Genomic DNA, 24,836 nt, shown 5'->3' with positions numbered 1-24,836 from the left:
CCAGGCAGTGTATAAGCACAAGACCCAATCGAGACCTGAATGACAATTATCTGGTGTTATCTGGGGTCAATTTTTTTTTAATCCAGACAAAGCTCTCGACCATCCTCGAGATAAAAGAGCATGCACAGTTTGGTTGCACTGGTTCCTGCAGGATCTGAATGCATAAACTAACAAAACGAGACCTAAATTCTCACAGCGTAGCTGGGCTTATTTGATACTTTAGTTGAACAGGATAGTATGACGTGGGTGGGGATACTAGTTAGCAAATAATGTATTGAATTTTTTTGAAGTACTTTAAGTCTCTAAGCTGTCTGTGACAGTGGAAGCAAAGAGATTGCATTGAGACACTCATTTATTCTATATGTTTCGAGTTAACAATTCTTTATATACGAGTACACGCACATCGTACGGAAGCTGCAGGAAGGATCATGTTACTATATTGTTTGGGTATATAGATTGCAGTAGATCTAAGCTCTGGTACCTTAGTCTGTGGTGGATGAGATAAGCATATATAATGCCACAAGGATGTTGGGATTCCTCCAGATTTCTTTCAGTTTCATATTAAACAGCAGTAGTAACTTTAAAAGGTAATCATGCGTGTTTGTTTCTTATAATATTTTGTTTACCTCTGGTAGGCTAGTCCCATGGAATGGCATGATAAGCCATTTATTCACGTTAACACAGAATTTGTCCAAGGAGGAAAAACCCCTTGGGGAGAGCAGATATTATTAGTATTAATATTATGCTATTATCATTAGTGTTAATACTGTTGTGGATTCGGGGGTCGGCTCTCCCCTTATCAATGGGGGGTTAGTCCCCTTGTCTTGTAAGCTGGCCGTCCCCCAATCCTGGAAGCTATGACATCACTTCCGGTTGGTGGTAAGTAGGGTTGTAAGCCCAATTAGTCTTATTACCTAAGTACTACCACCGGCCGTAAGCGAGGAGATAACTCCCACCCGAGCCGCAGCGTTAATGGATACGCCGAGCGAAGCGAGCCGCGACTTGGGCCATTAACAATAAAACTAAACCCGATCCTGAGCGGTTCCTATCATGCCACAGGTACTCAATTGAAAGAAAGGACGCAAACGATCGAATAAGAGAAAACCCAGAAAATAAGAAGAACAAAGAGTGGGTTTATTAATTATGTACAAAAACCCAAAAGAAGAACCGAAAGGAATATACAAGAGCAAAAGGACACAGGGCAAGCTTATCTAAACAGTCTTACTTACAACCCCAAGACAAACAGACAGGCTCACACGGGATGGTAGTGGTAGGAGGAGAAGGTCCAAGCTGATGGTTCCAGGCTCCGGGTCCGCGGCGAAGAATGGCAGGCAGCTTTGCTTGTCGTTGGCGCGCGACCGGACCTTATAGATATATCGGGGGACTGGGATGCGGCGTACGTAATATGTGTGCCATCTCTCTCTCTCTCCCTCTCCTCTCCTCTCCTCTCTCCGTGAAAAGGTGCCGCGCTTGCGCTTATATAGTCCGCTTAGAAATCAAGCCGCGCACTCTCAAACCATGCCCACCAGTGAGCTCACCTCAGCCCTGATTGGGTAGCGAGGGCTCACCGGCTCCGCCCTTGACGGAACGTTGACAGGGCCACGCCTCGTTATTGGCGCACCGCCCCCTTCTTCTCCAAGCTTGACCGCGTGCGTAATGGCGTTTGGAGCGAACGCTGAGGCGGCTGCGGCTGGCAGAGGCGCGTAATACAATTTGGAGAGAGAGAGTGCAAAATGAGCGAAATGGGGCCTATCTTATTTGATTAATGCAACGCAGATTCAACTATTGGGAACACAGCCTTAACTAAACACAGACTAAGGAAATAACTGAAAGTCCTATGGTGTCCTACGTGTTGCTTATGGACTAACTATGGGTGCGACCTTATTAAATGATGGGATATTTACAAGAGTTATTATTTACAAGTATTTACAAGTGAGGGCTTCTCAAAACCGCAACAATACTTTTGTTACTGGAAGTGCGAAAACGGGAAAATGCCACGATTAGCTTTCTTAACACGGATATACACCTTAATGCAGATTTCATCCAAGACTGAAAACCCCTTTGGGGAGGTAGGAAAATTAAGTCACTTTATCATTCGTCGTGTCACCCTTAGTCCTGTAAAGTTTGGTTGATATTGGACAAGTATCGACTGAATGTATTTAAGTATCGACTGAATGTATTGAGTTGCATATCTTACCAAATTGCATATCTTAATATGATGATCTTCTTTATATATTAGATGTACACCGACAGGTTCCGCTAATGTTTGCAAAATTTGCTAAGTACGGAATTTGAACCCAATTGACTCAGAAAGAAAAGTTTGGCAAATATCTGGGAGCAAATTCTTTCTAGCTGAAGCTATCGTGTAAAGTGAATTCTCCATGTCCAAGCCAATTGTAGCTCAATCTATAATCGGCGTATATTCTCATATCCATTTAACATCTCATCAATATGCATAGCTGTGATTTCATTTACCTTGATTCATCAACAAGGGAATCTTTTATACCGGAGCAAGGTTCATGGAAGAGCAAGGTACAACTGACAGTGGGACAAACATTAAGGGAATTAACAAACAGGAAAAGAGCGGAGGAAACACTGAAATGAGCAAACAAGTTGGTTGGGTGAAGAAAGGTTAATGGGGGTGAATAAAGATCATGGGTCTGAATTGGAGATGACACGAGATGGCGATGCACTGCTTGGTTGAAATCCTGGAAGGAACAGAGACAGAACAGCCTCTAGACGGTGGTTCCATAGAGGGGGAGAAGTGAGGAATAAATGCCCTGGGGTGTGCAGTCAGCCTGGATTTTGAAAGTTTACCTAGGAGGTCATCTTTCTAGGTCAACTTGTGAACGACAACATCTCTATAGCTAATCTCAGAGAACAGCCTCAGTGCCGGCGAGTCTGGCGGTTCACTCAGGCAAACTGGCAGGGACTGCGAGCGGCCATCTCACTTCAGGAATGGTCTCCTATATCTACCACCCATTATATTGTTACAGTCGCGGTTTAGATGTTACTTTGGGCCGAGTGGATGGTCCAACCGCGACCGTTACAGGATCCCCAATTGGCCCGACTCCCCCAACGTTGACCAGATCGCACCACAGATATTCAATCGGGAAAACTCTAAAGCGACCGAAAGAGAAGGAAGACGAAGGCAAAGAAAGGTTTGGAAATACTACTAAATTTATTTACTATTCATACACATAAGCAAAAAGACAGCAGTCACGTTTATTTACAAGCACATGAGACGCAGGTGACACAGTGAAAATACTAGCTTATACAGACTTATTGTTACTACCCAGGGACAAGACAAAGGACAGACTACGAGCACACTTACACGGGGAATGATGATAGGGATGGCAGGTGGGTGGCTGGTGGATGGCTGGCGGGATAGGGAGGTCCAACTAGTTCTGCAGCTGATCGACTCGTGGGCAGCCGCCGCTCCTTCGCGGCCCTGCTCCAAACTGCCGTCCAGGCCTCACGCTGCTGTGGCTGCAGTTTCGGTGGCTCCAGCTGCAGCAAATGCAGTTTCAGTGGCTCGAGCTGCAGCAAGTGCAGTTTTGGTGGCTCGGGCTGCAGTGAGTGCAGTTTCGGTGGCTCGAGCTGCAGTTCAACCCTGGACTTCTTCTCGTCTCTCTGTCGTCAAAGCTCAACTCCCCTTGGACCTCCTCTTGTCTCAACGGCTTGGGCTCCCTTTCGTCTGCCGGTAAAAGCTCCTCTGCCTTGGACACGCCCTGCCTGCGGGTTATATAGGCCCCACCCCTCAACCTTCGCGAACCTCCTCGATGTTTCTCTCCACCCCCTCTCCAAGTCCAACCCCTTGTTCGTGGTTGGTTGAGTGGGGCTGACTCACTCCTCCCCTCTATGACGAGGTGGGGACCCGCCTTTCTTCCCCAACCCTGCCTCGTGGTCAATGGCGGATGAAGGGAAAACCGCCCAACATGCAGTTGGCAATGCGAATTGCAATTGACGAAAAGGGGGGAATGGAAGTGTTGGGAGTGGGAATGAAGGGAATCTATCTCTTTCACTGGTGCAATGGAGTATTTCAATTAATGGGAGACACAGCCTTACCCTAAAAACACATAATAAGATATAACTATTGAACAGGGGTATTCTATGATTGGCTGTGGTGTGGATGCTTTATGGACTAATTATGGGATGCCCTTTGACCTTTACACAGCTCCAGAGGCAGGAGGCGCAGAATAAACAATAATAATAATTCACACCATCAAAAAAATATACAGTCCTCATATCCGCAACACTGCACCCTCTTCCTCTTAGGCACGTTCCGGGCCTACAACTTTTATTTAGTGTGACACGTAGGTGTAGTTCCCTCTACTTTTAACCTGACCCTGAGTGCGACAGTTTTAAAACATAAATAAATGTGTCCCGCTGCTCCATTGCACCCTGCCTAACAGACTTACGCCCACAGTTAACCGAATTACGGAATTGTTCTCAAACTATACATTTACGGTGGGGAGCATTATTTACAATGACTCTGCTTTTATTTACAAGACTAACCCAGGACCTGTGATTGTTCTTTCTGGGGGGGAGACAGTCTGCTCTGCATCAATGCACCATGAAAGCACCTAAAAACGCACCAATACAAGCACCCTTAAGCACCAATCGGTGCAGTCACCATAGTTCATCAGTGTTCAATGCATGTTCAATAAAAATAAAATCAACAACCCCTAACCCTGCAGGTGTCTCTTGCTCTTCGGCTCCCTCTGCTGGTTATTATTATTTGTTCTTCCAGATGTTGTCTTTCTTTCATTTTCTTACTTGCGGCCTATTTGCAATAAAGTGTGCCCAACGTGTCCATTTTATTTTCTTTATTTATGGCCCACAGGGCCGACTACGTGTGGTTCACCTGTGGGGCATCGGTGCCCTGTGGCCAAGGTCCGCCAGCAAGATTTCGGGCCCTCATGGCCGGTTCCAGCAGAGGGGCCATGCCCCAACCCATGGGGTCCATAAGTGGTGCTCGGCCACAGACATGTGGTCCATAATGTGGTGCATCGATGCAGACAGCTGGTTCTGAGAGTTCCGGGCGCACAATGGCCGACTCACGCACGCTCCCCTCGGTGCCCCATAGCGCACAGGTCATGTGGGAGACAAAAGGGGGACAAGAGAAATGAGCGAGGGGTAAGGTCACAAGGGTACACATCAAACAAGGCAATGCAAGGCGAAATGCGTACGGAGGGCGAAGTGAGAAAGCTCGTCCCTACCGTACGTCACCCCCCTGTCACCTACACTACCCTTGCCCTTACCCCATATGTACAAAATCTACACATTACCAATCCGTCGCTACTGTCACGTCCCCCCATATTTCCTCTATACCAAATTCGTCACCACAATCCCTCTATCCAAAATTTGCCATCACCCAATTCGTCATCAATCCTCATAAGGAGGAAGAGATTGAACAACAAAGCACAATGTCACACCCACGTCATGATGCGTCTCACAATCCAAAACATTTGCATCAAAAATAATTAAACGTGGCATGGTGTGGAGTACCTGTTACCTCAGGTGAGTGGATGCAGATGGTGCGAGGAGACTCCAATCCTAACTATCCTCTAAATGACCTTAACCCACTTTACACTACCCGGGGTCTCTCCCTGCCAATCCATTGGCCAACTTACACTATGGGTTCTAAAAACCAATTCCCATTGACCAAACTGTGGTGCTTCTCAATTTGGGGTCTCACTCCCCCGATTCATCTCCCGGTGCCCTCGCACAATTTCTGGGCTGCGACGTGTAGCTCTCCCAGCAGGTCTACCCACCTGCACACCTCCACCACTGCAGTTGCCACCCGAGCTTACCTAGCTCCTCACCCTAACCTAACTAACTGGGGAAAGCCCCTCCTGGCTCTGTCACCCCACTCGGTGCCCTCTGGCACTGGGCTACCCGGGTCCGTCCTCCGGATACTCGGGCCCCATCCACAACAACTACTACTGGCTCCCAGAGCCCACCTGCGGCCTCACCTGGCCGACATCCTCACAGTGGTGGAGCGCCCAACCAACTACACACACTAACAGGCTACACGCCCAGCCATTTCCACAACACTAATGCACCCATCCAAATACCATTCTTCCACCCGCACCACAGATGCCAATATCCAACCACAATTTACCTATATAGTCTAGTAGGAAGACTAGGTCCCCCTGCACCCCCCGGAGATATACTTCTAATCAGTGTTTCTAGATTGGAAAAAATGTGTAGAAAATGACTAGCTATGGCCCCAAGCTGAAAAAATGTCCCACATACCATTTTTATGCAAATTACTGCTGCCATTATCAAAAAAACGATTTTTGACATATCTCAGCCAATATTGCAGATAATTGAAAAAATAAGGTGTCTAGACTCATGTTTTGACGGGTGTAGATCATGATAGAACTATTCATAACAAGATCACCTGTGTCTATGGTTTGCTAGTATGCTAATTAGTGCTTTATTTACAAAATAATCACAGTTTTACGAAATAATAGACTCATATTAAGGTCCGTCTACACAGACGTTAACACAAAGTTTTATTTTTCTAAATATTACAACTGTCAAAATAGTCCTAGCACTCAATGTGACCACTCTTCTCTTGCTTGTTTTAGATAAACATCATTAGCATTAGTGATTCTACACTGAGTCAGTCATCATCATTTTCATCGAAATCGTCAGAGTCAAACTCTTCTTCTCCTTCCTCTTCCTCCTCCTCTTCGTGCTCTCCTGTGTTCAGAAGATCCACCAGTGAGGTTGGTAGGATGGGACCACTGGACCACATTGGTTTCAACAGTCCTTCATCAGTCCTTATCCATCCTTGCTCCTCATAAGGTTTTGGCTTTTCGATGATAGGTTGATCGGCTCTTTTGTACAATGCTACGCGGTGGTTCACACGCTGGATGTGCGGCTTCAGGGCAGACTGGCATGGAGGAAGGCGAGCCAGATCAACCTTGGACTTGGATGTGAGGGTCTTGTCCTCTCCCACCATTTTTCGTAGCAGCTTGGCACGGACAATGTCCACTGATGACTCGCGACTCTGGCCGTACATCACACAGGTGAATTTTTCTAACTGCCTCTCCACCTCAGGGTTGGCATCCCAGTTGTCACCCAGTTCACCGAATGCCCTGTGAAACCTGGGATTCTTCTCCAGCTTTTTCAAGGGCCCGACTTTTCCCTTCCCTTTGAAGGCACTGGTGCAGTCTTCTCCGCTGAACACATAGTACCCCAGGAGAGTGGCACAGTAGTCCTCTCCCAGGGATTCTGCCAGCTCAGAGACGTTGACAAGTTGGCGATGCTTCCCTGACCCTGTATCCAGGTACACCGTCAGCTTGATGTTGTGGGCATGGTGGAGCAGGATCAGGAGGATGTCTGTGTCCGGTGTTCTGACTACAGCGTTCTTGTATCCGATGGTAGCAGCATGATGGAGGTACAGAACCACCCTGGTATCAGTCTCTTCCTGGTTGCTGTAGATCGTGGGGAGTTCACGTACCTCGACCTGAAACACAAAAAGGCACCGCATTTCAATCACCAGTCACTGCCAGTTTCAGATCTAGACAAACATCACAGGTAATCACCTTTTTTTCAGGAAAAATTACAAATTGAATCGCCATTCACGAAGGGCTTTCAATTTTACCTTGCCATTCGTTGAGGCAAGTTGGTGGGCCTTCCCCTCCATGATCAGCACAGCCATCTCTGTTCTCTCCAGCCTGGTAGCTGCCTCTTGTCCACTCCACACTTTCAGAAGAAGCTGGCACATCTGCTTTTTGTTGTCGTCATTTGCAAGGAACATTTTGAAGTCATATGGCTTCCTGGTTGCTGGTCCAGCCAGAATGATCTGTGCGGAAAGCTTTAAAACATGACGGATGGTGTTTGGCCTCACATGCAAAGAGGTCTTTGTTTTTCACCTTTCGATGGAGTCGATAGAGACCCATTTTCTCAGCCCGTGTTTCGATTTGCTCCCATGCATTTTCTTTGTTTTTAAAGGATGGGAAGGTTGTAGGCCTCTCAGTATTGCGATGAGCATCTTTGGTCTCAACTTTCTCACAAAATATACACTCTGGCGGGAAGATGGGTTCAGCAGAACCTCCTGGTTTACGAGGAGAGTGATGCCATGATGAGGTTGATGGCCCTGGTTCTGTATCATCTCCCAGACGATGAAAGTGGCGGACAAAGTGCTTATAACACTTGCTGTGATATCCTACTCTTTCTAGGTCATCAGGAAGAGTTGCCGGGATCTGATCACATACTGATTGCATACGACATGGGGAGTCATGCGGTTGGTTGAGACGTCTATCCCGGATCTTTTGAAGCAGTTGCAGTTTTTCTGAAGCAGATCCTTTAATTTTACGGAGGGGCGTGAAATCCCCATGATCAGACATGGATGGTACATGAAGGATGCATGTAGGAGGAGAGCTTTGGGCTGCAGGTTCTACACTCCGTTTTCTTTTGGGCATGCTTGCTGTCGATGTCTACCATCACTGTTAAATGACAAATAAGAAATCACGAATGATGTTAAAAGTGCCTGTGAAAGGAGGCTCTGAGTTTTCAGTGAGGTAACAGAGGTTCTGAGTCATGTTCTACACTAGGGTACTTTTTAGCTGACTAAACCATGTTTAGTGGCATCAAAAGTGCTAATAGCTAAAACATCTAAATTCTTCCACACTAACGTTAGCTATCTAGGCCAATGAAACATTGTGCTAAGTTACTGTAGCTAGCTCAGCTGTCGTGCCTCTTTCTGGTTCAATTCATATACAGAAGTCAACAGATATGTCTCATGTTTGGCATTAACAAAAGTTTAAGTTACACCGACATTAGGAACATACTGTACATAGATGAGGCTAGCTTTAACGTTAGCTAACATGGTGCTAGCTGGCTCAGCTGTTATTCTGCCTGTTTATGATTTCATGCAGAAACTGAAGTCAAGAGTGTGAGTAACATTATAGTTAGCATCTTACCTGGCTAGATTGGAGGATGAATACCAAGAACAACACACAGATGGAATGGAAGACTGAACTTTCAACTGAGGTATTCAATAACATCAACGTTACCAATTGATACGAGCGCGCGACATTACCAATTGATACGAGCGCGCGAGCGCGCATGTTACATGGATGGAAATGTAAAATGGCAGCTATAGCAGCACTAATTTGGATCTCTAGTCTGTCATTTCTGCACTGTGATTGGATAACATAAAAAAATATGTTTGGGAGTTAACAGCAGGAGTTGGTAGATTTTACGTGGGCTGGGTGAGAAACCTTTAAATAAGCAAGTGAAAATCTCTCGCAATACAAAGTCAATGGTGGGAAGAAAAGTTGAGTGGTACCAATGTTACTGCCAATGTCCCGCCCCTATGCAAGACTCAGGAGCATCTTGTTGACATTTAACCTTGAAAATACCTGGGTTTAGACCCCTTATGTACCATGTTAAGTTATCTGCAGTATTAACGTATCCTTATCATTTGTAAAACTGATTATTTTGTAATTACAGCATTAATATGCATACTAGTATACCATAGACACATGTAATCATGTTATGAATAGTTCTATCATGATCTATGCCCTTCAAAACATGGGTCTAGACACCTTCATTTTTCAATTATCTGCAATATTGGCTGAGATATGTCAAAAATCGTTTTTTTGATAATGGCAGCAGTAATTTGCATAAAAATGGTATGTGGGACATTTTTTCAGCTTGGGGCCATAGCTAGTCATTTTCTACACATTTTTTCCAATCTAGAAACACTGATTAGAAGTATATCTCCAGGGGGTGCAGGGGGACCTAATCTTCCTACTAGACTAATACCCTCTACCTAACACTTACACTACCCGCCCCGGGTATCCGTGATGGGGGTCCACTCTTCCCCCATTCACACCTTCGCACCATCCACTCCACTCCATTGTTTCCACCATACTCACTCCACAACCATCCATTCCAATACTCCTTTTATTCCACACTACCATTCTCCATACCTGTTGTTGCACACCTGTGCACTCACACCTGGTGCCACCTGCACCCTCCTCCTCTTCCTGGACCATTGGGTCAGCACAACACGCAATCACCACTACTCCCTCATACACTGCTCCATCCACCTGTTCAGTTGCACACCTGTGCAATCACACCTGTTCAATCCTCAAACACACGGCATCATCTCATCTAACTACTCCCCTCTGAAACTTGCGCTTCCCAGTCGTCCCTTTAAACTATTGCGCTCCCTCGTCATTATCATCCACTCTAATCTACCTGCGTCCCCTCTACAGGTATCCTTGTCACTAACTAACCTTAACGTTACCTCATGTCATCTTCGCTAGATCCCTACACACAATATCCTAACCCACCCGGGCTAGTTTTCACTGCCATACACCCCATAATCTAGTGCTCCTTTGCCCCCCTCCGTGAGGGATGACAGAGTTGCCATCCCACCACATCGGGGAGGTCCTACTATCAATTTGGCACACCAAATTTCAGCCAATCAAAAATTTTGCCAATCATCTGCCAATCACCGTACCAATCATCAAATTTTGCCTTTTTCTAATTTTGGGTCCAAAACACTAACCTCATCACCCGTCTACTTATTAGATCCTCTCGGTGCGCCAATTCACGTCTACAGCCCGGCTTCGTACAGCCGAGCAATGAACGCGGGTTCTTTGGTGCCGGCGGCTGGATGCGTCCGGCACTCGGTGCAGGGACGGGGGCTTACCCGTGCCGAGATCCCACGCACCACCTCGGCGCGGAGCCATCCAATTGCCCGATCTCGACCTGCCGGAACGTCTCAATAAAAGGTGGTCGCCATGACGACCCTTCCTATCGGGCTGCCCGCTCTGCCTAGTGGAGCCCGGACGCGGCCGTTCCAAGCGAGGCACAGCGTGGATCGCGTACGGCGGTCCTTTCGAACCCGCCGTGGCTCGGATCCCCGCTGGTTCTCGCGGCACGCGAAGCCCGGCACGCACCGAGGGCCCGATTCGGCTAAAAGTCGCTCTCACCGCTAACCCGGTTACCGTCGATGCCTCACCTGCATGCTTACACGCATACGCTACCCCTTTCTTGCTCATACCTCCAGCTGTTCCCATGCTCCTCGTACCTTTCCTTACACACCTCGGTACACTCATCCCGCTCACAGACTTGGTCACACACCTGACCACCGAACACTTTGGCACACATTCGTTGTTCGCACACCTCACCAACACACCTCTTCGCGCCCCTTCCTCGGTCACCTCCTCTGTGACAATCACAGGTGTGCTTTCACTCGCACACCCAACCACGTGCCTCACGACCAACTCAAGTGTGCATTCCCACACACGCTCTACCATTCCAGGTGTGCATCCTTCCATTCCAGGTGTACATCCTCGCTCACCTGTCACAACCAACTCACGCTCCGTGTCACTCTCACTACTTTCACCTCCATTCTTGACAGCGCACTCACCCTTACTCTCGACAGCACACTCTTTCCTCATGCACCCGTCCGTTACACACCTTTCTCGCGCACACTCTTGCGCACACTCTCCCGTTACATCCTCTGTAACACTCACCACAGGCGTACACTTTCTCGTTACATCCTCTGTAACACTCACCACAGGCGTGCATTCCCCCTTACTCTTGACAGCGCACTCTTTCCCCATGCACCTGTCCGTTACACACCTTTCTCGCGCATCCTCTTGCGCACACTCTTTCGTTACTTCCTCCGTAACACTTACCACACCGCGCTTCCATGTACCCCCTCGCACACGCGCTACGACCGACTCACTCTCGACAGCACACTCACTGGTCGGCGCGCACTTTTTCCTCACACACCCCATGGTCGGACATTCTCGCACACCTCTTTTTTCACACACCTGACCTGTCACACACTTCACCAACGGCCTTTCACGAACACCCGGATCCAAACCAATCCCCAAGCCGACTGAAGCTTTCCTCACATCATGTACATTTCCGAATATTTCGCCACTCACCTTGGCACCTCGTCTCCGCACCTCTTTTGCCACCTGCAAACTCTTTATTTGGTTAGTGAGCAGCACATCATGAGTTGAGCACCGACCTTGTACATATTCCATGACTTCCTCCTTTATCTCCCTCTTAGTTTCCGTCCGTCCCTTCTTAATTTCACTCACCTCTTCTTCCACTTCCTCTAATTTTTGCTTCACCTCTTTTATTTCCCGGTGCGTCTCCTCAAGTTCGTCCTCTAAGGCTACCGTGACCGTCTCTATGTGCATCCTCACCTGCCGGTCCTTTGTCTCCATTACCTCTGTCACCTCGTCCAACCTCATTGTCAGTCCCTCACGTACCATCTGACATTGCCTCTGTGTCGCTATTAAGTCATTTTTAATTTCCTTTTGTGTCGCCTTTAACCCTCCTAGTACCGCAGTGTTCCTTTGAACCTGCTCCACTAACTCCGCTTGTCCCTCTGTCAGCTGTTCCACCTCCTCCGTCAGATCTTCTATTCCCCCTTGTAACCTCGCCGTATTATTTCTCACCTCTTTCTCTATACGCTTTTCGCCTCGCTTTACCTCCTCGCGTACCCCCGAGACCTCCTCACTTACACCTCGTCGTATCTCCTCTTTCATCTCCTCCCTCTCTTTTGTAGATGCCACCCTCATCTGTCCCAATTCATCCCTCTGAGCATCCAGTTTGGTTTCTAACCCGATTTTCACCTCCTCTATCTGGTTCCCCATCTGTTCGATTTCCCGGGTGGATTGCTCCCCTATTTCCCGCAATTTGTCTTCCATCCTATTTTCTAACCCCATTAACCCATTTTTCACCTCTTTTATCCCGTTGTCTAACCCCTCAAAATTATTGTCTAACTTCCCAAATTTCTTGTCTAACCCCTCAAAATGATTGTCTAACTTCCCAAATTTCTTGTCTAACCCCTCACCGGTACTCCTCGCTTCGTCCCTCATTGCCCCCAATTGCTCACTCCGAGCCCTCGCTTCGTCCCTCATTACCCCCAATTGCTCACTCTGAGCCCTCGCTTCGTCCCTCATTACCCCCATTTGGCCCTCCAATCGCTCACTATTCTTGTCCATTAGGGCTTCAATTTCAGCCATAAATAATTGCATGTCTTCCACCGTTGGTACAAAGGGCGCGGCAAAATTTGGTGCCACTACACCCACGTGCGCGAGGACGCCATTTTGTGCGTCTGAAACTCCCTCAACCATATTGCCCATGTTCTCCTCTACTTCTTCCCCTAAGTCCTGGGTTACCCCTAACCCATCTATCTCCCCCACCGACATCCGATCGCCTTGATTGTCCATGGCGCGATCTCAAAATTCGGGTTTTATAAAACAAAATTTCGGCAGCTCGTAATTTTGACCCAAAAAATTTTTTCCTACACGTTTTAAAAATTTGGTTCGGGCCTCGGATCTCACTCCTCGACACCAATTGTTACAGTCGCGGTTTAGATGTTACTTTGGGCCGAGCGGATGGTCCAACCGCGACTGTTACAGGATCCCCAATTGGCCCGACTCCCCCAACGTTGACCAGATCGCACCACAGATATTCAATCGGGAAAACTCTAAAGCGACCGAAAGAGAAGGAAGACGAAGGCAAAGAAAGGTTTGGAAATACTACTAAATTTATTTACTATTCATACACATAAGCAAAAAGACAGCAGTCACGTTTATTTACAAGCACATGAGACGCAGGTGACACAGTGAAAATACTAGCTTATACAGACTTATTGTTACTACCCAGGGACAAGACAAAGGACAGACTACGAGCACACTTACACGGGGAATGATGATAGGGATGGCAGGTGGGTGGCTGGTGGATGGCTGGCGGGATAGGGAGGTCCAACTAGTTCTGCAGCTGATCGACTCGTGGGCAGCCGCCGCTCCTTCGCGGCCCTGCTCCAAACTGCCGTCCAGGCCTCACGCTGCTGTGGCTGCAGTTTCGGCGGCTCCAGCTGCAGCAAATGCAGTTTCAGTGGCTCGAGCTGCAGCAAGTGCAGTTTCGGTGGCTCGAGCTGCAGTGAGTGCAGTTTCGGTGGCTCGAGCTGCAGTGAGTGCAGTTTCGGTGGCTCGAGCTGCAGTTCAACCCTGGACTTCTTCTCGTCTCTCTGTCGTCAAAGCTCAACTCCCCTTGGACCTCCTCTCGTCTCAACGGCTTGGGCTCCCTTTCGTCTGCCGGTAAAAGCTCCTCTGCCTTGGACACGCCCTGCCTGCGGGTTATATAGGCCCCACCCCTCAACCTTCGCGAACCTCCTCGATGTTTCTCTCCACCCCCTCTCCAAGTCCAACCCCTTGTTCGTGGTTGGTTGAGTGGGGCTGACTCACTCCTCCCCTCTATGACGAGGTGGGGACCCGCCTTTCTTCCCCAACCCTGCCTCGTGGTCAATGGCGGATGAAGGGAAAACCGCCCAACATGCAGTTGGCAATGCGAATTGCAATTGACGAAAAGGGGGGAATGGAAGTGTTGGGAGTGGGAATGAAGGGAATCTATCTCTTTCACTGGTGCAATGGAGTATTTCAATTAATGGGAGACACAGCCTTACCCTAAAAACACATAATAAGATATAACTATTGAACAGGGGTATTCTATGATTGATTGGCTGTGGTGTGGATGCTTTATGGACTAATTATGGGATGCCCTTTGACCTTTACACAGCTCCGGAGGCAGGAGGCGCAGAATAAACAATAATAATAATTCACACCATCAAAAAAATATACAGTCCTCATATCCGCAACAATATTAACTCGGGTGGGGATTCTTCTACAGAAACCTGCTCTCCCTTATGCACAGATTAATCCCATCTAGTCTTCAGTCATCATACCCATCCTCCGGTCCATGGTACACTGAATCCTGTGGTGAGGCAGTTGCCTTGAAACGACTTGCCTTCTCCTCCTGGAAGGTGTATCCGACCGAAGACGACCTCAGGTCATTCCACAAAGCCTGCAACAAGTGTGTGGCTACACTCATCAGAGCCAGTAAACAACATCTGTTCGATCTTACGACTGAACTTGTCTCCTTCCCCAAAAACTTGGTGGCACCTTGTTAAGTGCCCACATGCATTGCTGTAGGCCCAGTCCTATTCCTTATCTTCATCAACAATCTATCCAACTCTCCGGAAAATGCTCTTTGTCTTGGCTGATGACTCCACCTTCTGCCGTGACATCCTTCAGACAGGCAGGCAGCAGACTCTTCCCTCTCCTCAGACTTTGACAAAATCACAAGCTGGTCAAACACTTGCAATATGTCTTTCGATCCTGACAAATCCCACTCTCCCTCTCCCTCTCCTAAAGGACTGTCTCGCAAACACTCCTATCTCTTTTCTTAACAATCATCTCGAAGAAGTTCATTAAATCAAACACTTGTGTCTCACTCTCAGCCATGTTTTTTTCTTGGGCAAACCATATTTCAAATTTTACCTCCATGTGTGTCATGCAAAGTTCTTCCTTGGCATATGTGTGGCATCCACAGCTTGATGGAGTACTGCTCTCCCCTCTGGGCTTTCGCCCCTGCCTCACACCAACTCAGCCTCGACACTGTGCAAAGGAAGGCCTTCAAGATCATTGGAATCTCATATGATGGAGCTGCGTCCATGGGCCTATCACTTTGCCATCTCAGACCTAGTTCTACCTATCTATCTATCTTCTTCTGCCTGCTTTCTGGTCTTGCATGCTATGCCCTCTCCATGCTTTATCCCTCACAGGTTTTTTGCAGGTCCACCAGAAACCCCCTTCTGTTGAAACTCCCAGAATCCAAAATCGACGCTTATTTGCACTCATTTGTTCCTCTTTCTTGCTGCCTGTGGAACCAACTCCCACGTTGTCTTCCATCTCATTCTTCCATCAGGTCTTCAAGACACCTGTTCACCACAATCTCAGATCATCCCCCATCCAAAACCATGATCTTGCCTACCCTCATTAAACCAGTCCCACCCCCCCCCCCCTCCCCACACCCCCAACATGAGAACTTGCTTTTTTATCCATCGTGTCCACCCACTGCATTCTCCCCTATGCCTTATCTTTACCCGCATTCCTTGTTTGTCCAGCTCTGTTTATTTTGTCCCTCAGCTCTGCTATGCTGTTGGTGTTTTCTCCCTTTCTTTCTGTTGTTCCTTTTGTGTTGTTGCATCCTGATTCGTTCTGTGCTCTCCAGCTCTTCCATGAGCCTTGACTTTGTATAAAAAAAAAGGAAAGGGTTACTGGAAGAATGCATGTATTCTGGAATTGCTGGGGAGGGTCAGAGTACAAAATGCAGATGAAGGAATGGTGTGCAATGGATGGTCGATAATGGTGAGGCCACAATTTGCCTGCCCTGTGAGAGGAACAGCCCTAATACTTCGGCTACAGTGCATTCAGATAGTATTCAGACCCCTTCACTTTTTTCACATTTTGTTACGTTGCAGCCTTATGCTGAAATCGTTTAAATTCATTTTTTCCCTCATCAATCTACACTCAATACCCCATAATGACAAAGAGAAAACAGGATTTTAGAAAGTTTTGCAAATTTATTAAAAAGAAAAAACTGAAATATCACATTTAAATAAGTATTCATACCCTTTGCTATGACACTTGAAATTTAGCTCAGGTGCCTCCCATTTCTCTTGATCATCTTTGAGATGTTTCTACACCTTGATTGGAGTCCACCTGTGGTAAATTCAATTGATTGGACATGATTTGGAAAGGCACACACTTGTCTATATAAGGTCTCACAGCTGGCAATGCATATCAGAGCAAAAACCAAGCCATGAGGTCAAAGGAACTGCCTGCAGAGCTCAGAGGCAGGATTGTGTCGAGGCACAGATCTGGGGAAGCCTACAAAAAAAAATTCTGCTGCATTGAAGGTTCCCAAGAGCACAGTGGCCTCCATAATTCTTAAATGGAAGAAGTTTGGAACAACCAGGACTCTTCCTAGAGCTGGCCGCCTGGCCAAACTGAGCAATCGAGGGAGAAGGGCCTTGGTAAGAGAGGTGACCAAGAACCCGATGGTCACTCTGGCTGAGCTCCAGAGATCCTGTGTGGAGATGGGAGAAACTTCCAGAAGGACAACCATCACTGCAACACTCCACCGATCTGGGCTTTATGACACGAGAGATTCTCAAAAAATTGGAAAGCTATAGAATCCACAGAACCTATGAGAGACAGATGTGATGCTGGAGCTTCAGCCCATAGAGGGGAGCATTGATTCGGCAACAAGCAGTACGGGCTATTATGTGGATTCCGTAACGCTGTTTACCTTAAAATACTTTATCACTCAAATCTATTTTCACGTATCTGCATTTGGTCAGATATTTGTCTGAAATCGTAACTCATAGGTTCTAGCTTCTCCACAAGCCTCGACACTGTATATCAATAGGAGAATGCTTTATGCACTTTTTTGGCATGTGCACATTCGCAGTGAATGTAAAATTATTCCCTTTTAATGGAATGCCGCATAAACTGTTCTAGAAGTAGGTATGAGTTAAATCGAAGCGCGATTTCCGTGTTCTCTGAATCTACAAGTTCCGGATTTGTAAGTGATTTGCTCAAATTCAAATAATCCTGTTTGCCAACTTGAAAAGTGATCAAACAAAACTAAACAAAGAAACTCCTGTTCTCTGATGTCAGCAATTCAAATGTCATGAGCACTGAATGCCAGCGGGGAAAACAATTAAATAAATGTGGTGAAAAAGAAAAGCTTTTGCCTAAATATTTAATATTTTGGTTTGTCAAGAATAAAACCATTGGGACCCCCTGGTTTACGAATTCAAATAGTTTCCTTGCTCGGTCTTTATTTTAATTCTTCTTCATTATGCATTTTTGTATTACCCATCCACATTGTATTAGTCATTCAAGGTGAACTATAACTCGAAGAGTTGTTACTGTATTGTCGTCATAGAAGGCTTCATTGCCAAACAGAATGACACATATAAAAGTTGAAACAGTAGTTTTGTCTTTCACAATGCAAGTATCAATCTCCCCAAAATCAACAATTGATTAACAATAGCATGCAATAACAATAGCATCATAATTTATGAACAATAAACTCGAACAATAAACTAGACTTCCACAACTAGCTTGCTGTTTCTCATGTGAATTTTTTTTTTGTTAAATTTATTAATTTATTTATACACTGTGCTGTGCACTGTTATATAACACTGTTATACACTGTTAACACTGTTATACACTGTTATACACTGTTATATAACACACTGTGCTGTGTGTAGGAAGGGTGTTGGAGTGAACTCCATTCAATGTACAATGTGCGCTGAGTGGGTTCATCAAAAATGTAGTGGTCTGAGAGGGTCATTAACCAGTGTGGCAGCTACATTCAAATGTAAGGTGTGCACAGAGGGAGCTGCAGATGGAGGAAATGTTGAGTTGGATCTTGGAGACGGCGTGAAGCTGGAAGGTGTGAAAACATTTTGCTACCTCGGAGACATGCTGAATGGAGAAGGTGGATCAGACTCGGCAATGGTTGCTGGAGTGAGATGTGCATGGAAGAAGTTTCTGGAACCGAGTGGCGTGCTGATGATGAAGGGAGTGTCGTTGAAGCTGAAGGGAAAGGTGTATGCTGCATGTGTGAGAAGTGTTATGATTTATTGGAGCGAGACATGGGTAATGAACGTAGAGCAGCAACGTAGGTTGGAAAGGGTGGAAATGCAAATGGTTCGACGAATGTGCGGAGTATCGTTGAGAGAGAGGAAGACAAATGATGAATTGCGAAAGATGATGGGAATAGAGCCTGTGATTGATGCTGTGAAGAGGAACAGGTTGAGATGGTTTGGTCATGTGTTGAGGAAGGATGAAAGTGACTGGTTGAGAAGAGTGATGGAAATGAATGTAGAAGGAAGTAGAGGACGGGGAAGACCGAGAAAGACTTGGCTAAAGATGGTGGAAGAAAAAATGCGGGCAAGGGGGTTAACAAGGAGAGCTGCAGAAAATAGGGCAAAATGGAGAAGATTGTCATAGGGACCGCAAGGCTAACCCCCGCTCTAGTAGGGAAAATGGCCTTTAAAATGCATGTTGTTGTTGTTGTTGAATATTTATTTATTTCTTGCTCTGTGGAAACACTCAAATATCTTTTGGTGCATTTTCGTCCCCCGTCGCACCACGGAGCGAAAGGGGGACTATGGTTTTCCCCTGCGTCCGTGCGTGCGTGCGTCCATGCGTGCGTCCATGCGTGCGAGCGTGCGTGCGTAAGCGAAGGGCCGAATTCTAATTTGGTGCAACCCACGTCAAAATCGAAGATGGCCGCCACCATGTATGTCTGAACCTTGTGAGCGGAATATTTTGAAAAATAAGCGAAGTACCAACTTCTAATCTGGTGTGTTGGTGTATCTAGGCATAAGGAAGAACGCTATTGAAAATTGGGTGGCCACGTCAAAATCCAAGATGGCCGCCACCATATATATGTCGGAACCTTGTGAGCGAAATATCTTGAAAAATAAACGCACTACTAGCTTATAATCTGGTGTGTGGGTGTATCTTCGCATAAGGGAGAATGCTATTGAAAATTGGGTCGCCATGTCAAAATCCAAGATGGCCACCATGCGTCTTCCACTTTGTCAACTCGAATTACTTCAACGACGGGGGACCTAAGCGTAACGCTTGTTTTTCTTAATAGACAGCCTAGTTAGTCTGATCACATATTTCAGGGCAAAAATGTTTCTCAAAGATGCAGTTTCTAAAGCTCCTGTGTCTTGTCACCATCTAACCTGTATGCAGTATATGGCTTAATTGCAATTCGTTAAAAGAAAAAAAAATTGGGTCATTTCTGGATTAGTTATGATTGTACATGTCACAATTTATTGCAGATCTGGCTACTGCTCACTTGATATCCCCCACAGGATCTGGGGATTTATCTGCAAGACCAATTTCATCCTTGACACCTTAAAGCTGCTCATGATCAAAAAGGCATTTGTTGACGAGTGCAGTCACCCTCTGCCCTGTCTTGGCTCTTGCACCCTCTGCCTTTTCTTGACTGCTATCCCTCACAGGTTTCTGCAGGGTGCACACAGTCTGCCAGTTACCCTCTTCCTCTTGAACTTCCAAAATCCAGGTGCACTGTTCACCTCCACTCATTTGTTCCTCTTTTCTCTCACTTGTGGAACCAACTTCGCTAGTCTGTTCAGTCCCCTCCAGGGTTTCAAGACAACTGCTGGCCACTACCTCTGGTCGTCCACCATCCATACTCATGATCTCTTCTATCCAAATGACCCCATTCCTAAGCCCTCCTTTTTCCAGGTTATTGGGATTCCCCTCTCCCACCCCATACCTCTTTTAGTTTGTTAGTTGTTTATTAGTTTGTTCCTTTTTTGTTTCATTCCTGCTTTCCCTGTCCTCTTCTTGCTGATTTAGTTTCTGTCCAGCATCTTCATACCAATGGCTCCTTCCACCCCCCCCCCCTCCCCCACCCCCCCGCTGATCTCACTCTCACTCACTTCTTAGTTGAGGAAAGGCCACATGTGCAACCAATTTGTATTATCATTAATAGTCTCACAGATGGTATCGTAGGAGAACCATTCCATTGCTCAGTTTAAGATCCCCGTGTTCCAAACTAAGGAGTTTCATGAGGTTTGCCTTGTAAGCTGATTGTTATATCCAAAAAACGTGTCCATATAAATCAAAACTCTTTTCCATATTCCATTAGCAAAGGTGATACTGGTTTAGTGTTCTCTCATGAATTGAATCTTTTTTTTTGCACTTTCTATATTAATGAAGGAATGCCATTTGTAGATTATATCATTTACCTCGATTTGTTAAAAAATAGGAATATTGATACAGGAATTGATTTTCTGTCATGAAGGCTTTGGAAGAAGCAGGGTTAGACCAAAGATCATATGTTGAGATGAGATTGAAAAAATTGTTGGAGTACAAAGGCCTCAAGTTGTATTGGATAGATCAGAATGGACCATGGTGTGCAAGACATTCATCCTGCAACATACTAAATGGGCTAGTTTAGTCATCAAAGCTATTAATTGATTCCTTTTGCTATTCGTGCTTTTAAATTTAACAAACTTTTACTTTAAGATTTGGAATATTTTGGTAACATTGTTTAATACCTGAATGTATCCACGTTGCATTTTCAGAACCAAAATGAGGAAGGACCTTGTGGTTTTTACATTTCTGAGTTCGCTCGCCCTTTCCTGTGCCATCCCTATTGATAAAAGTAAACTGGAAGAATCAAAAGTGAAGGAAGAACAAAAAGCCCCTGAAGTAAGTAATTTGTCCTGTTTCGCATTGTTGTGGGATGTTAATGCAATTTATTTTTGGTTTGTTTTTGTGCATTTGTTTTTAAAATTTGGAGAAAGTAACACAAGTTTACAACCTACAGAAAGTTCCTTGGTAAAAGCACAGGTCGACAAAATAAGATGTTACTGGAGTACTGTACATTGTTTTCAAATAGAATTGCATGAAACGGCATTAACCATTTTAGGAACATATATACATACATACATACATACATACATACATACATACATACATACATACATACATAGTCATGACCAAAAATATTGGCACCCTTGCACTTTTTTCAAATAATGCACCATTTCTTCTAGAAAATTGTGGAAATTAAAAAATATTTTGGTATCCACATATGTATTTCTTTGGGTTGCAGTGGAACAAAACAAAAAAAGCTGAATAATTACTAAATCTTAGCCGATTCCACACAGAAATCCTAAAATGGTCCAGACAATATTATTGGCACCTTTTCGAAGTGGATAGAAATATTTAGATTTCAAGCAGGTGATTCTCCTTTACTTTGGAATTGAACTCACCATACGTGCCTGCAATATAAAAATCACTCGTTCAACCAGTTTGAATGGAGAAAAGAAGTCGTTCTGCTGTTTTGTGTCACTTGTGTACCGCAATGATCATGGAGAAAAGAAAGAAAACCAGAGAATTATCTGAGGAGGTCAGACACAAGATTGTCGCCAAGCATGGACAATCTCAAGGCTACAAGTCCATCTGCAGAGACCTTGATGTTCCTGTGTCCACCGTACGCAATGTTATCGGGTAGTTTAAGGCCCATGGCACTGTAGCCAACCTCCCTGGATGTGGCCGCAAGAGAAAATTTGATCGAAGTTTGCAGCGAAGGATTGTTCAAATGGTGGAGAAAGCACCTCGATCAACTGCCAAACAGATTCAAGCTGATCTTCAGACACAAGGTACGACAGTTTCAACTCGCACCATCCATCGCCAAATCGATGAAAGGGGGTTATATGGTAGGAAACCCAGGAGGACTCCACTGCTGAGAGAGAGACAAGAAAGCCCGACTGGAGTTTGTAAAAACACACCCAAACAAGCCAAAATCCTTCTTGGAGAATGTCCTGTGGACAGATGAGACCAAATTATACATTTTTTTGGTAAAGCACATCATCTCTATGTTTACAGAAAACAAAATGAAGCCTTCAAAGAACAGAACACCTTTCCAAAGTCAAACATGGCGGAAGTTCAGTGATGTTTTGGGGTTGCTCTGTTTTGGGGCCTTGAATGTGTGCATGACATCATGAAATCAGGAGATTACCAAGGCATTTTGGAGCGCAATTTTGGAACGATGACCCCAAACACACATCAAAAAGCACCCAGGAATGGTTCAAGACAAAATGATGGACTGTTCTGAAGTGGCCAGCAATGAGTGCAGATTTAAATCCCATTGAACACCTGTGGGAGATCTGAAAACAGCAGTTGGGAGAAGGCACCCTTCAAATCTGGGAGAACTGGAGCAGTTTGCACAGAGAGTGGGCCAAACTGCCAGTAGAGAGGTGGAGGAAGCTCATTCATGGCTATAGGAAGCGCTTGACTGCAGTTATTTTGTCCAAAGGCCGTGCCACCAAATATTCAGTCCAGGGTGTCAAATATATTTGTCAATGCCATTTCTTTTTATTTTGTGATTTAAAGGGATATATTACGTTCTGAATCAAAAACAAAGGTTCTGTAATATTAACAGTGAAATAAAGAATTGTGGAGACCAAATACTTTTGTCAATTTCAACTTATTTTTCGAGAAAATTGTGAGTTATTTGAAAAAAGTGCAAGGGTGCCAATATTTTTGGCCATGACTGTATATGTATATATATACTAGCAAAAGTACCCGGCGTTGCCGGGTAACAATGAGTCGCTTCCTGACGGGAATACGATATACGCAATGTGGGTCCATCATCTAGATTCTAGAGGGAATTTTAAAAACAGATTGCAAGTCCAGTGGAGCAGTGGCCTATCGAGGAAACGTTGGGGGCAATGCCCCTGGCGCTCACCTGTTAGAATACACGATACTGCACTGACCAAAGGTATTTTAAACCAATTTCAATGATTGTTAGAAGACAGAGTAACATGTAGAATCGTACTGACATAATCATGAGACTTCAAACAAACAAACAAACAAACAAAAAAGACCTATTTTAGGGGGGAAACTCTGCCCCCCTCTCCACGCCATGTACCTCCTCAGACCTCAATTTTTCCAATATCTTGTACAAACATTTGTCCATCACGGATGATGAAGGTTGTGGTGAAGTTCCATCGAAATTGTGTGTGTGCAGGTTCTGAGAAAAAAGCAAATACCTATTTTTGGGTGCAAGCTCCTCCCCATAAACCACCTGAGGCATCTTGAAAAGTAAACCACAAGAAGAGACATCTCGTAAAGTAAACCACATGAAGAGACATCTCGTAAAGTAAACCACATGAAGAGACATCTCGTAAAGTAAACCACATGAAGAGACATCTCGTAAAGTAAACCACATGAAGAGACATCTCGTAAAGTAAACCACATGAAGAGACATCTCGTAAAGTAAACCACATGAAGAGACATCTCGTAAAGTAAACCACATGAAGAGACATCTCGTAAAGTAAACCACATGAAGAGACATCTCGTAAAGTAAACCACATGAAGAGACATCTCGTAAAGTAAACCACATGAAGAGACATCTCGTAAAGTAAACCACATGAAGAGACATCTCGTAAAGTAAACCACATAAAGAGACATCTCGTAAAGTAAACCACATGAAGAGACATCTCGTAAAGTAAACCACATGAAGAGACACCTCTTAATATGGGGTCATGTAATGGATTAACCTTTTTTGTCGAAACTGAACGAATTTTCTTTTTATAAAAAAAACAAAGAAATACGTGTCACAACTTTTTAGGAGCATACAGGCAAGGTCATTTGGCAAATTGACAAGGCAAATTGACTTTTATAATAGTTATTCAAAAACGAAAAGTTGCCCGGGCCTTCCAGACTCATACGTGCACAGTTGGCATAAGTTTAGCAGCGTTAATTTATTTTCCTGGTGGACAGACTATTAATACAATGGAAGTATTTCACACAAAGATGTGGGCTCCGTCTACTGTAACGCCATGGCTTGCAAAAGCAGCCTGGATAAAAACAAAAAGGGAGCTCTGTCTACTGTAACACCATGGCTTGCAAAGGCAGCGTTCACCAATCGCTAGATATTATAGTAGATTTTGTCAAATTTCACTCCAGATTTGGAAATTTGCAGAGTCTAAACTCTACAGCATCCAATCCTCATATCCGAATCCAGATTTTGATGATATGCTTCAATTATGTAATGATATAATCGATTGTGTTTCCCAAGGCAAGGCACGTTTGAGTAGGCCGAAACAAAATGGCGGCTTTAGAACCCAGCGAGGTGCAGTGGGCTGACCAATATGGCGGGCCGCCATATTGGTACACCACGACATTGTGCTTTTTTCTTATGAGCACCTCATTAATCATCTTCAAAAAGGATGTTATAACTTATAACACACCCAAACACCCAGTTTTCATCTTTGCAATCTGTTGGAGGTCCAGGTGTGTGCATGCAAAGTTTGGGGCCGCTAGGTTTCATGGTTTTGGAGTTATGGAGGACACAGACGGATGGACACTGCCTTTTTTATTATATGTATTTATACATACATACATACATACATACATACA

At 45.3% G+C, this 24,836-nt stretch overlaps 2 protein-coding genes across 3 annotated transcripts in view; one reads left to right on the top strand and one right to left on the bottom strand.

Annotated features, from left to right (window-relative positions):
* LOC137412517 (nucleobindin-2) overlaps nt 1–24,836 on the top strand; it is a 104,836-nt gene that overhangs the window by 5,544 nt on the left and 74,456 nt on the right. For both annotated transcript variants that reach the window (XM_068097840.2, XM_078769813.1), the window contains one exon: nt 20,993–21,119. In XM_068097840.2, the coding sequence (XP_067953941.1) occupies nt 21,000–21,119 (120 nt within the window). In that variant the 5' untranslated portion in view covers nt 20,993–20,999. The remainder of the gene's footprint in view (nt 1–20,992; nt 21,120–24,836) is intronic.
* LOC144889825 (uncharacterized) lies at nt 6,417–7,807 on the bottom strand. The gene is made up of 2 exons (XM_078771029.1): nt 7,622–7,807; nt 6,417–7,483 (listed from the first exon to the last, which is right to left on the bottom strand). The coding sequence occupies exons 1-2, from the start codon at nt 7,775–7,777 to the stop codon at nt 6,635–6,637; spliced, it is 1,005 nt and encodes a 334-aa protein (XP_078627155.1). The 5' UTR covers nt 7,778–7,807; the 3' UTR covers nt 6,417–6,634.

The sequence above is a fragment of the Myxine glutinosa genome, chromosome 1 (genome assembly GCF_964187855.1).
Source record: "Myxine glutinosa chromosome 1, kmMyxGlut1.1, whole genome shotgun sequence".
NCBI lineage: Eukaryota > Metazoa > Chordata > Myxini > Myxiniformes > Myxinidae > Myxine > Myxine glutinosa.
Note: the sequence above shows the minus strand (reverse complement) of the source record. Positions and strands in the feature narration are given on the sequence as shown.